This window comes from Vespula pensylvanica, chromosome 19, assembly GCF_014466175.1.
Source record: "Vespula pensylvanica isolate Volc-1 chromosome 19, ASM1446617v1, whole genome shotgun sequence".
Classification (NCBI taxonomy): Eukaryota; Metazoa; Arthropoda; class Insecta; order Hymenoptera; family Vespidae; genus Vespula; species Vespula pensylvanica.
In genome coordinates this window covers 980280-994783 of record NC_057703.1, presented here as the reverse complement: position 1 = coordinate 994783, position 14504 = coordinate 980280, and the positions used below count along the sequence as shown (strand labels likewise).

The window sequence follows — 14504 nt, the reverse complement described above, 5'->3', positions numbered from 1 at the left end:
TCATAAATGAAATATGTTCTCTTTCGTTTTTCATACAAAATGAAAAAAAAAAAGAAGAGAGAGAGAGAGAGAGAGAGGGAAACAGAGATGCATATACCATTTAGGGGTAAAAAACGATTCGAGAAGTGATAGAAACTGGAAACGATGCGCATCTCGTTTTACGTTGGAATAGAGCTCGACCAACCTCAAGTATCTCTCATTTTCTCATTCTTTCTCTCTCTTTCTCCTTTGCGTGTGAGAATTCACATCACGTATATACACTACAGCCACACGTATCGAGTTATAAAGCAGGAGCGTCGTGCGAAGGAACGCGACCTCGTTCCGCTTCGGTCGTACGTAAAAAAGACAAAAATCGAAGAAAAGAAAAAAAAAAAGAGAAAAAAAAACAAAAAAGTCAAACGCGTTCCTTCGAAAAAATTCCACTCCTTCGAAAATATCCCCTTCGATGATACCGTTCTATCCTCTTACTCTACACAAGCAACCCTTTTTCTTTTTCTTTTTTCTTTTCTTTTCTTTTCTTTTCTTTTCTTTTTACCTTACATCAGAGAAGCCTTATTTCAGTCGAGTAAGAATCACTACGTTCTCATTGGGATTTATCAAAATACATTCCTGTCACGTGCTATACGTATAGTGATTCACTTGGTTGTTCTTCGTTATAAATCGAACCCTTCAAATATGAGAAATATTTATGCTTTCAAATTGTATCTTAAATATTTTCTAATATTATTATATATCGAATAGTTCAACTTTTTAACGAAAAATAAATATTATTCGATCGAATCGTTCGTCAAGATGTAATTATTACATGTAATTATTACATTGTAATAAAAATTATAGAATAATATATATTTATATATACACATGCACAACGTCACAGACGAGAAAAATAGTGTTGCGCGTAAGTACGTAAGAAAAGAAGAGCGAAACGAAAAGAAAGACGAAATAATAAGTATCGAGTCTCTTAGTATTGTTCGCAATCGGATAGCGTGTCGCTTCTTGATTTTCTTCCTCTCTGTTACCGCAAGAAATAGAATGACGTCAGAAGGTCATCATTTAAACAAAGATGCCGCCTAAATATTACAGCTATAAATTCTCTTTAAATTTCTACCCATTTAAATTCTACCAAAGGGAGATGCAAAAATCAATTAGTTCTTTTTCACGCACGAAAAGTATATGTATATACCAGCGAGTCGGTCAACGTTCCATGAAATTTAATGGCTCGTGTTAAAAAATATATATAACACAAGTGGACATATAATACCATTGTCGCTTTCGAGATCAACTCTCTTTGTCTCTCTGTCTCTTTGTAATTATTGTTAATGATGTCATCGTTGTTACATATAATACGTTATCCGATTCGTTTGACGTATAACTTTAAATTTACATACACATGTATATACAAATGATATAAATAAAATACGAGTGAAGAAATTAAAAAATATTAATATTAATCTATAAGTATTAAAATAAAAGTATAAAATAAATATTGAAAATTTAACGCAGTCCGAATCTAATTGTTATATTATTTAGATCTTAATATTTTCTAGATCCATAACGATTCGACTTATCAAACCAGAAATGTAAAGACGAAGATCGAATCACTTCAATAAATGAAAGTATAGAATCGATCGATAAACGTTATCCACGCACGTTCCTCGTTATCTACATATAACAATAAAATGACGTTAGCGGAACGAAGAATATTATTTTTTTATAAAGTATCGACTGAAGTACGATTCGAAATCAAAGAGTAACTGATTTATATGTCGTGTTGGACTAACGGCATATTAGTGATAATCGTACGTTATCAAAAATAAAGCAATGTCAACTTTCAGATAAAACGTTGTATCATTTAATTGCCAAGTATCTTGTTATAAAAAGAAAAAAAAAAAAAAAAGAAAAAGAAGAAAAAATATGCTGTCATCTTAACGATATACTTCAATATCGCGATGTACGTACAATATCACGATGACGTAGTTCTAAAACTGTAAGTATTTCGTCGAGTCATCGCATTGAAAGTTCTATAATAACTTGTCGAAATGATTTTGAAAGGTTCGACAGTTCGACAATGACTATAATCGATTATTACATTCTTACATAATTCTTCTTAATAAAAAAACACGTCGAGATTCGTCGATAGAAACTTTTCAACAAATTTATGAACTTTAGATATTACCTTTTTCAAATGTTTGTTCACCCATTTCGTAAAGGTCTTCTTTTGTATGGCGTCTCGTTCGTCTGTAAATAAGAAGAGAAAGGGAGGATATACGTGTGTTAATAAAAGAAAAATTATATATACATACTTCTATATATATATATATATACACATATAAACAAAATATGTTATATAAAAGAAAATACATATATCATTCGTTAACATTTTCGAGGTCATCCTTCGAGTCGACAACTTTTTAATCTTTTGTTGTCATTACTCTGTTCAAGCTCAAAGTATGACTCATCGTTAGAGGATATTATTACGTCAAAGAGAAACAACGCACTGGCTATTATCTTATCTCTATCGTTAATATTTATTCGAAGAATTCTGTGTTCTCCTTTTCTAAAGAGTATTAACAAAAAAAAAAAAAAAAAAAAAAAAGAAGGCAGGAATAAAGAAAAATTAAATAAAAAAGAAAGAAACGCGAAACTACGAAGAATACACGTTACATATTTTCTCATTCTCTTATCAAATTCTTTTGAAGAAATATTTCCATCTCGGGTCAGTTACTTCCTTCAGTACTTAAAGTACAATTATCGATAAGTATGCCCTTTAACTCTGAAATTTCTTCTTAAGAACGATCGTTTGTGAAACAAAGAAGCTCTGTTATTACGATAGTTTATTACATTATTGACATCTTCTATTCTTAATGACAATTTTATTTAACAATTGACCATAGAAATTTATTTCTATTAACAGACCCACGAGGGAAAAAAGATAGCGTCTCAAGGATAAATTTCATTTCGCATAACGACACGGACAGAATGACCCGACAAAGAGCTATTAGGCTATTATAGATCATTTGATCCATTTTGAGATTTATCTAATAGCCCACAAATAAAGAAGAACGGAATTCATATTAAAACGTGTATTATAATCTCGGACGAATAAATAATATTCTGATAGAGAAAAGATATATATTTCTATTATATAAATGCTTTTATACCTTTATGCGATTATATATAACAATTTTCAAATGCCTCGGGAAATATATGGGAAACGTCTTAAAGCCTTGAAGTCTACAAAGGAACTAAATGTAAGAAGAAGGTGAGCTCCTCGGTGGGAGGTACCACGGAGATCTACCAATGTTTATAAACACAAACGTACGTACAACGCACATCGAATGCCTGACTCATAAATTACAAGGTTTAATCGAATCAACAACAAAAAAAAAATAACAACAACATTCGACCGGATATACCAAACTTCCATTTAAACTTTACCATTAAGAAAACATGCGTGTTTTTTTTTAACACGGCAAAGTAAATAAAGAATCTTCTCAATGTCCCAAATCTGTTTTCTCGATAAATAAACTACGTCTAATGTATCTTAGAATGAATCTGTAGTAAAAAAAAAAAAAAAAAAACGAAGAAATATATATATGTATATGTATATCGTTAAAATTAAGATTTACAATCTTTCACGAATCTATCGAACTCGATAATTAATTCGTTAATGTACTTTTCGAATAAAAAATATATGAATATTTGTTCCCGTTGAACAGTACTCCATATGTATTTTTTTCTTCTTCGAAAATTAATATTTATTGTATGTATGAATGTGTGGGTAGAAAAATACATTGAGAGACGATGAATGGTATTGAATATTAAAATGGCTAAACAAACTACGATTGTACGGATAAAGAAAACGTTTGACATCTTATGTGATTTTAACTCTTTCGAAAAAATTTTTCTTCTCAGAGAGAAAGAGAGAGAGAGAGACGGATAGAAACGTTAGTTGAGTACTTTTGTCATTAGCCATTAAGTGAACAACTTTCTTAGGTATTCGTTAGACGCTTAAACATTTTGCCACGAAGTATTCCTTCTTCCTTTGTTAATTTCAACGATTCGTCATTCGTCGCTCGTATTTTTCTTTATGTAGGAATGACTATGCGGCTGAAACTTTTAGTCTAAATTTAGTTTCAAAGAGAATGCTTGTTTTAATCCTATTTAAACCAATGTACTTTTTATGCAAAAAAAAAAAATATATATATATATAAAGTGAAACTTCTACTTAATAAATATTAATTTTAGTTTGTAATAAAAGAGAATGAAGATTTTTATCTTTTAGCTTTTAGATAATTAGGCGTTTGTAATTGATAGTACTTATATATATATTAAGTACTAAAAGATCGAGATCAAGAGTTAAGAAATGATCGAGGTCGTGATGCGAGTAAACGTTTAAAGATACCGACGAAGTATCCTAATATGGTTGGTATTACGACAAAGGATAGCAAAGAAAACGAAGAACGTATCATTACGAAAGTCAAACGGTCAAATTTACTGCTCTTACATAGATATTTCCTTGATTACTGGGTGTGCCATATATGTATGCACGCATATATACGTATACATATAATCGATCAGCTGAGCAAATAATCGCCGTTCAATTAACTCAAGCTTATCGCTATTCTTTATCATTCTGTGTATGCATTCTTCAAAAACGATCGTTAAACAACTAATATTTTTTGAAAAAATATATATATCATATTCTATATATCTAAACTGTTTCTAATTTCTAAATTCGAAAAGAAAAAGAAGAAAAGAAAAAAGGAAACTATGACCATATTAGGTCGATGCACATATATGTACGTGCAACATAAAATGCACTTCGAAGTACATTATCGTCAGTCATAAAATTAAACCATCTTGAGTGCCGTCCTCAAACATGCTTCGCGAGTTTCTCTCTTTTTCTCTTTCTCACTCTCTTTATCTAATGCACTACGAATATGTTCAAGCTCGAAGAGAGAAAGAGAGAAAGCGAGAGCACAGATAGCGGTACTTTCAAATTTAAAAGCGCTTCACCCACGAGACGCTTGGAAATATTTCAAGTGGCCATCGCTCTTGGCGATATATCTCGACTGCTATGCTATGTCAATGACTTTACCGATGGTTTCTTCTTAATTGGCATGTTTCCTTCTCGCCTCTCTTATTATACTTCGCAGGCTGTACGTTTTATCTCGATTGACCGACTCGATGACGTTTTAGCGTTCACTGACACTCTACTTTTTATTTAGATTTATTTGGAATCTAATCGAACGCATAGGATACTATTCAAAAAAATATTTTCTATACATTCCAATCGTTCCAAGAAGAATGTTGTCATCTACTTTAAAATATAATACGTATATAAGTATATCTATGTAAGAATCTAATTGGTAAAAAAACAATCTTGATAAAGTTGATGATCTTTATCGAACGCATTATTAAAATTTTCTTTCGCGTTTTAATCGATTCAATGTCCATAAACTACCAAGACTTAATCTAGCGAATAAAATTATCCATTAAAGTTTTTTCTTATTGTTTCAATCGTTCTACAAAAAAATCATCAATCGCGATCTTTAAAATTTAACATACTAGATATTAATTGGTAAGAAACGACGAGGAATGTTAATGCTAATACAATTTTTGCAGATTAATTGTTTAAAAAGAGAAGAGGATTACAAACAAACAGGAATAGTCTTTAACCGAGGCTAACTCATTTTACTCGACGACCCATGAACTTCATTCATCAAGAACATTGCTATCATCTATTCTTGTCTCGTTCTAAACACCACGACTTATCACTAACAATGTCAAGTAGTAAGAATCATCGTACGAAATATTGTGCTTTGATGATCGTTAACAGTACGATAATAAAATTACGGTTTATTCCACTTTGCTCTTTCGCAACGAGTCCTTCGATTCTTCGAAGCCACTAATAGTTTTCAATTGCTAACTTACTTCTATTTATCTATCTATTTACCTATCTATCTTTTCATGAACATTTCTATCTATCCATCTATCTATCAAACTGAAATTGATAATTTATTCGCTTCTTCGTTCCTCTATGCAAATTGTTAATGAACAAATCAAAGATTCTATCCTTCTCTTTCTTTCTATCCACGATACACGTAATTAACCGTCTATTTATTATTATCACATCGTCGAGATACGTCAAGTAGTCTAGCAAACGAGGAATGTTGGCTTCGATCCCAATCAAGATCGAAAGTATTGCATCCTGACTTTGGCCTTTCGATTTATCGCACTGCGGCATCCTATCCCGAATACTTTTGGTCAACCCTTCTCTCCTTACCATACTAGTGCTCTCTCCCTTTCTCTCTCTCTTTCACCCTTTTTTCGCTCTCTCTTTCTCTCTCCTTGAAATTAAACGAACCGATTTACTTCGCTGACTTTCAACTTAGGGTCAAGGCACGATCTATCGATTCGAAGGCATCAAACGTGTTCGATCCAACATTTTTTGTTGTCTTTCTTAAAGCTGTAAAATTGTCAATAAATCGTATAATTCATTAAAAATAAAAATAAAAAAATAAAAAAAAAAGAGAGAGAGAACAAAACAGATTTTCAAGATGAGGAGATTCTTAAATTTAAATATCTCGATACTTTCCAGAAACGGCAGATAATTTCGATCAAAAGATGCGAGAGAAAAGAATGCTAATTGAAGAAGGAATAATTTCTTTTTCCCAATAAATCTACGAGTCTAACTACTATATATAGATATATCATCTGCTTGATATTATCTAGTGGAAAGTATCGAGAGTATAGAGGAGGACGGAGGACGAGCTTGAGCAATCGATAGCTTGACCAGAAAAAAAAAATTTGCAATTGCTAGAATCACATTGAGAAAAGGAAAATAAAATTAATAATAACAGTACTAATAACAATAATAAACTCCCACCCCCGCAAAGGAAAAGAAAACTAAATAATTGATTAATTAATTAATTATGTAAATTCATTAAAATAATATATCTCTCAATGAAAACGATCACAATCGCAATTATATAAGCTACTTTGTAAGAAGCTCATACATCTAAGTATCTCACGTTACGTATCTGCGTTCCAGTGGTAATGAGAGGGAAAGGAAAAGAGGATGATGAGGTTTGAGGATTGAAGAGGGAAAGGAGAGGTAGGAGGAAATACTCGCGTGGGTGATCGATCGATCGATCGATCGTTCGATCTCTGGTCAAGCTATCGTTCGAGAATCGTGATAAATGCTGGATAAATCTTCGTGGAAGCTCGCATCCAAGTAACAGTATGATAATGAATAAAAAGGAAGAGAAAAAAAGTTTCTAGAAAAATGATGCTACCTAAATGATACTATTTATAGATTTACAATCATTTCTAGTAAATGATAATGACCGTGTAAGGATGTACATATACGGAATTTCTCTGACGGATACTCATTCAAATCGCATGATTACGTGTACGTTAAAGAATTTTTCTCCATTTGATTATTACGTCGTAGGGATACGTAGAGAAAAGTATTTGAGTTATTTCAAGAAGAAAAAAAAAAAAGAAGAGAAAGAAAAAAAATCTCGTGCAAAAATTACGATTAGTCGGACGGGAGGTACGTGGAAAAAACGTCACACGATATTATCACAAAAAACACAAATGTGTGTGCGTGTGCGTGTGCGCGTGCTTCAAAGTTAAAATTACATATATACGAGGATTAATGACCGCGAGAGTTTCTTATGTTAAACGAAAATAGAGTTAATCGTTAATTAAAATTAAAAACTCCACACGCACGCATATAATCGAAACTCAACAAATGAAACCCAAGAATAATATTTATAAAATTAATAAAGCGAAATCAAAACTGATCCGTTACACAAATTAAATGAAACGAGACGAAACGTGATATTAATTATCAGCGAGTTGGATGTACGTATGGATCTGAATGAAAGAAATAAAATGATATAGCAGGAATAGGGAAGGGATAGGAGCAGGAGGTTAATGTTAAGAATGTGAAGAGACAAGAAACAAGATAAGATTGTGTAAATAAATACAAAAAATAAAACAAATTAAAAAGTATTGTGGCGTGAGAGGAAAGAGGGGTAAAGAGTTACGAGCTTTCATCGAAAATGTCCAGCATCACATGCTCAAGAATCTCGGCCACCTACCATGCGCCTCGATGAACATCGCCCAGCAGCCCCAGAATGCAGCTTGGGTGCTGCTGGATCGTTGTTCCTCGAGAACGTCCACCACCACCACTTCTTCCTCCTCCTCCTCCTCGTCATCATTATCATCATTATTATCATCATCATCGTCGTCGTCATCCTCCACCTCTACCACCCCATTCTCTTTCTCCTCCTCCTCCTCCTCCTCCTCCTCATCTTGATCCTCCTCTTGCTCATCCCCCATCATTTCTATCTCTTCTCCAGCACGTTTCTTCCCGCAAACCGTATACAACGACGTCGGGTATCCGTTTCCGTTCTGACCTTTGAACTTGGAGAGACTCTCCTCGTAGCCATGCTGTGACCTCTGCTCACGGTGATGCTCGGCGACGGTGTCAGCCGGGTCGAAGCCCAACCTCTCCTTGTAGTAAGCTTGAGTCGACATCTTTTGACTTCCTTTGATCTTTCACCGACTTTTATTATCTCCTATTTTTGTTCGATTGTTTGTTTGTTTGCTTGCTTGTTTGTTTGTTTGTTTGTTTGTTTCTTTTTCTTCTTCTTCTTCTTCTTCTCTTTTTTCTTCTTTATTTGCTAAGAGATTTCTCAAACTGTCCTTTCGACACGCCCTTAAGTGCGCATCTTTAACACGTTCTAGTTCACCACTAATCAGTTTTGTTTTTCTTTCCTTTCCTTTCCTTTTCTTTTCTTTTCGTTTTTTTTTTATTTTCTTTTGTCACACTTCACACACTTGCATATTCGTTTCTAATACACTGAATCTTTTCTTTGTCCGAACACCACACATCGATGATTTTATTCGAAGATTGTTCGATTTTGACGATCTCGTTCAATCTTGATTTTTATTCTTCCGTTTTTTCTCTTTCTTTCTCTTTTTTTCTCTCTCGTTCGATTATGTTCGTTCGTTCGATCGAAGGACACCGTCTACAATATCGTTTTATTTTATTAATAAATTTCAATATCATTTAAATTTTTATACGAATCGTCCGTTCTCTCTTTAACGAAATCGCATCGGAGAGATCTATCGAGGTCGAATGATATCAAGCGAAGATCCTAAAGTTTTGTGATATGTAGAATTGGTTTAAAAAACGAGGTCAACTGCAAGAGCGATGGAGGAAAGAACGAAGGGCGAAGAACCTCACCCTAGTTTCTACGGGCGATCGATAATTCCCCATCCGACGAAAGGAACAAAGCTTAGAATATTAGAAAACGAAGGGAATGGAAAATAGAAAAAAAAGCACAGCACGAAAAAATGAAAATACAACAAATAGCAACAAAGACGATCGAGGACTGACCGAAATATTTATTTAATAATCGATTGAAAAATTAATAACGATTTCAATCACTTTTGAGAGAGAGATGAAAAAGAAAGAGAAAAATAGAAAATAGAAATTGAACAATAAAATCGTACCGATCATGGATCGATCGATCGATCGATCGATCGATCGATCAAATGGTAATCTCGAAAACGTTAAGACAATTCGAAGCTAAAGCTGCTAGCAAACGACCGTTCGTGAGACGCGTGGACACGAGACTGTGAAGGAAGTCTCGACGATCGAGGATCGGTACCCGAGTGAACGCGCGCACTCACGTTCGCGTTATCCGCGCATATGGTATCCCCGCATATGGTAATCGTGAATCGGCACTGGTAACTATAGCGTGGGTGTCGTGTCCTCTGAAAACGACCCACGGAATCGATTCCAAGCTTTACAAAATCGATTGGTATGAAAAAATCATTTCTTTCAGCTTTTCCTTTAGCCATAAGAATTACTACGACGATTAGTAAACAAAAATGGGTTCCTGGATCGAGTGTTTTTTTTTTTTTCCTTTAAATTATTAACAAATAAATATACGTCAGCGATGAGTTGGATTGAAATGTCCCAACGAGTCATTACATAAAGTCCTAAGAATAAGCGCATATAAATAATTTTTATGTTAAAGTGGAGGCTACGTGTGACGAGCTTAGAAGCAATATCAAAAATTGTATCTATCAGCGTATTTGAAAAATAAATAAAATTCGTCCCGTTGTACCCGCTGAATAAATGTCATGGAAAGAGGAGACAAAAAAAAAAGAAAGAGTAAAAAAATATTATGACTCGCTCGATCGATTAAAATTTCTTATCAGCACGTTCTAAAATAAATGATATTCATCGTTGAATATACATGAGACTCAAACCTAACTGAAATTACATATACCAACTGATTTTATAAGTTATTATTATATAGACGGGACCAAAACCGGTGCAAAACTTGAGGCGACCTGTCGTCGATCGAGAAACGACTACGCTCGTCGAGTTTGTGGGCGCGATTATCGAGTCTGCATTACGTCACGTTTGGTTCCGGACCGAAGACTACAGGACACGAAGGTACAGAGATCGATTCAGCACCTGCTAACTTCCTACGTAGCTAGTTGCAAAGAGATACCTTGCTTTTTAAGATCGATTTACCAGTGCAGAACGCGTTCCACGATCATGAACGGATTTTATTTATAGAGAGTTTGCAAGGTGTTCGCTATTATTCAATGATTGATAGTTTTTATCTCTCACTCTCTCCGTGTTTCTGTCTCTTTACGTATTAAGTCAAGAGGAAATATTTGACAAAACGATAATACGTACTAAATGATCGATAACATAAATTATAACAACGATCGATATATTATTTTCGATTAACAAAAATTATATCTATAAATTATCCAACCCATCCGTTGATATATTGTAGAATAAATCAGCTGATTCGATATCGCTCAATTAATAATAAATTATATTTAATAATTATCCAATTGTTCGTAGACGAGAAAAAGATCAGCTGATTGAACCAATAAATTTACAAAAAAAGAAAGAATAAGAAAACGGACTATATCTAGCAATCGTCTAACTCGTTCTTAGAAAAATGTATCAGCTGATTCAATTCATTAAACGTCATCATCGTAGTTCCTAAAAAGACAGCAAGCTTTATCAACGCAATTAATCCGATAATAATCGTCTTCAAAACCATGAACGTTTCTTTCGTATCCTCACGAAATCATTCCGTGTCTTTATAAGTCCATTCATGAAGAGACTGAGCAAGGTGACTCATTTCTCTCTCTTTCTCTCTCTCTGCAGTGTTAGTCATGCCTTGGACGTATGTTTGTGTGTATGCACGTATGTATGTGTACCTTACATGGTGTAAACAACGACGCTTTACGACAAAAGATTATGCTTGGATAGGTCGAAATGTTGTGACCTTAAAAAATAATGAAAGGAGAATGCTGCACTGAAGAATTTGAAAATTGTACTCGTTGCAAATAAATCTCTCGAAAAATTGTAATATCTTCCGTTTCGATATATCCCATGGCGATTTCAATGTATTATATTCGAGGATAAATTTTTCAGAACGACTGTTTTAGTTTTCGAGTAGAAACAGCGAAAGTAGGACGGTTCGATAATAACGAGTACGAAACTGCATACATATATACATACATAGCTACACACAAATGTATATATATATATATATATATATATATATTTATATATATATATTTATATATGTATATATATTTTATATATATATACATATATATGTATACGTAGCTGTGCACGAAAGAGATCCAAGTTGAAACGAAGCGAGAATAATAATCTCGCTATTACGATCGAGACTTTCTCGGTAGGTTTACGTAATCTTAATCGAACGAAGATCGCTCGCACGATTGACGATAGTTCTGTTTTTTTTTTGTTTTATTTTTTTCCCCTTTATCTTCTCATCTTTTTATTGTTGTTCTCTTTTTTATTTTTTATTTTTTTTTCTATTTTATTGCAAAAGAACATTTTCAAGTAAGCCTCGACGATTAAACGTAAACGAGCTTGCGATGCAGACTTTCGAAATGATTTCTGCATTTCCTGGTATTGTGAACCGGAAGTGGTAATAGCCGCAAGAACGTCAACTTCATTATATTCCCTAACTAACGTTTATAAGACTATCTACAAATTTCTTCGCGTGTAATTCGTTTCCGATTTTTGAAATTAAAATATTACGAAATATTATTTCAATTCCCTTAAGAATATCCAAGAACGTTCGGATCAGATTTTAATTTTCTACGATCTAACATCTTCGCAATTTTCTTTTCACCTCCTTCGAAATATATCTCACAGCGTTTGAATGAAATTTACAAGTCTTTCCAAATCTAATTTGTTTCATATTACAAATTAAATTGCAAAATGTAATCGAATCATTGTCTCGTTTAGAATACCTCACGGTGTCTCTAGATGAAAATTATTTTTCTAATTTAAACTTTGTTTCGTACGCGATTAAAAACTTTATGGAAGGACTTCTGGTGCAATATAACAATGTCAAAAAGAATGATGTACGAATCGCACGAAAGGGGTGATTGAAAGAACGAAAATTTGGAGGAAAAAAAAAAGAAAAAAATATAGAATCTTCGTCTTTCCCACGTTCGATTTCCGTCCTTTGAAGACACTTGAAAAGAATTCAGGAAACGAAGGAAGAAGTAGAAGTAGTAGAAGAAGAAGGAGAAGAAGAAGAAGAAGAAGCAAACGTGGCTCGTGCCGATACATAGCCACGAGATCATCGAGAAGGATTTCGAAACGCGGCATACCTAACGGTATGTCTCGAAGGTGGAGGTTAAACTGAGTACCAGGAGAACGTTTGCCTTCGAAGCTGTCGACTCTCTCAAAGGAACTTCGCGTCCTTGCGAATTTCGAGATCGATCGATCGATCGATTGATGGATCTATCCATCTATCGATCTCAACTGTCTTTCCCTATCTTAAACAGATCTAACTAACCGAATCGTTCGATCTCTTAATCGTCGAACATCTCCAAAATTTATCAATTATTTCATAAATAAATTTAAATAAGAAATTTAATCATTAATATTAATGTTATTGTTGTCGTTGTTATTATTATTATTATTATTATTATTATTAATGTATATAGTTATTATGTTATCGTTATATGCAAGAGTATAATTATATTCAAGATATATGCAAGATATAATTATTTGCAATAAGAATTGTATAATACATTAAATTATAAAGAAAATGACTTGTTAAATAAGGAGAAACTTAATTGCGAAGATTTAACGATCAAATATGGTTTGAGGATACATAATCCAAGCAGCAATTGAAAATTACGAAGATGCTAACGACAGCAACAAAGCAAGTCGTGAGAAAGCAAGGACGGTAAGGCGTACACCATGGATATTGCGAATAAATTCTAGTGGGTACACACACTCAGGATACTCTGCAACTTAAGATATAATCCTTGAAAATGTCACATAAAGGCTTGCGACAGTATTTTAACGGCGTGAAGATCAAAGCTGACAGCAACCATTTCGCCGACGTCCAAGTCCTACCGAGGAGGACCGGAAAGAGAAAGGAGGAGGAGAAGGAGTAGGAGGAGGAGGAGGAGGAGAGAGAGAGAGAAATTATTACATACTCGGAGGTTAAAATCTTAAGAAGGAATTATCATAAATATTTGCTAACGAGAAAAGTGAAAAATTGAAACTTGGAAACTTGATCGTCTCTAATAAATATGATTTAATTAAGATACTACGTATTATCCATGCAGAATATTACAATAAAATAATATCGTGAAGATTACAATTCGGCCAGTAATCACCGATAATTATCTAAATCAAAACTGCACCGCTCTATCGAATGAACCATCAACGTAGATGATTTAAAATAAATAGATCGGTTTCTTACTTAGATACTTTCGTAGACAAAACAGACATTATTAGTCGTTATCTTTAAATCAAAGTGGCCATAGAATAGATAAAAATTAAAGATAGACGAGTTTTAGAGATGATTCGTAAGGATACATTAGTGAACTCGGTAAAGAGACGTGTGCAATTAGAAAGGCTGGGTTCGAAGAGAGAGCGTGGATAGATAAATAGATTCATAGTAAAGTTAAAGAGAAAAAGAGAGAGACAGAGACAGAGGCAGAGGCAGAGAGATATCGAGAATGAAAAAAAGAGATGAGGAGGAGGTTGAAGAGGGAGGTAGAGGGGTGCGAGGAGGGACCGAAGAAAGACATCTATCTATAGATCCTGGACAAGTCGAGTCGTCGAGAGTCTTCCGAGTGCCGCGAACTCGGCGACGCGCCGCGACGCACCGTTCTTCTCTCGCCTGCCGGAATTAGATGCGAATAGAAAATAGAATGTCGTGCGAGTATATCCCGAGACGAGATGCGTCGCGACGCCTCTTCTCCTTGGTCCCCTGATCGTACCGCCGCCCGCGTAGAAAGTTCGAGAGAAAGTGCGTATCCGTACGTAGTTAATCCTCTTTAATACTTATTTCTATATCTATAACTTCATCCTAACGATAAACATCGATTGGAATTTTTATAAAAAAAAAAAAAAAAAAAAAAAAAAAAGTTAATAGATA

At 33.9% G+C, this 14504-nt stretch overlaps 1 protein-coding gene across 43 annotated transcripts in view; it reads right to left on the bottom strand.

Moving 5' to 3' along the window:
* LOC122635759 (microtubule-actin cross-linking factor 1) overlaps window positions 1-14504 on the bottom strand; it is a 110845-nt gene that overhangs the window by 68651 nt on the left and 27690 nt on the right. For 17 of the 43 annotated variants that reach the window (XM_043826340.1, XM_043826346.1, XM_043826355.1 and 14 more), the window contains exons 1-2: window positions 8115-8414; window positions 2177-2238 (exon numbers count right to left, since the gene is read on the bottom strand). In XM_043826340.1, the coding sequence (XP_043682275.1) occupies window positions 2177-2238; window positions 8115-8358 (306 nt within the window). In that variant the 5' untranslated portion in view covers window positions 8359-8414. The other 26 variants (XM_043826364.1, XM_043826367.1, XM_043826372.1 and 23 more) reach the window with 9 other exon arrangements.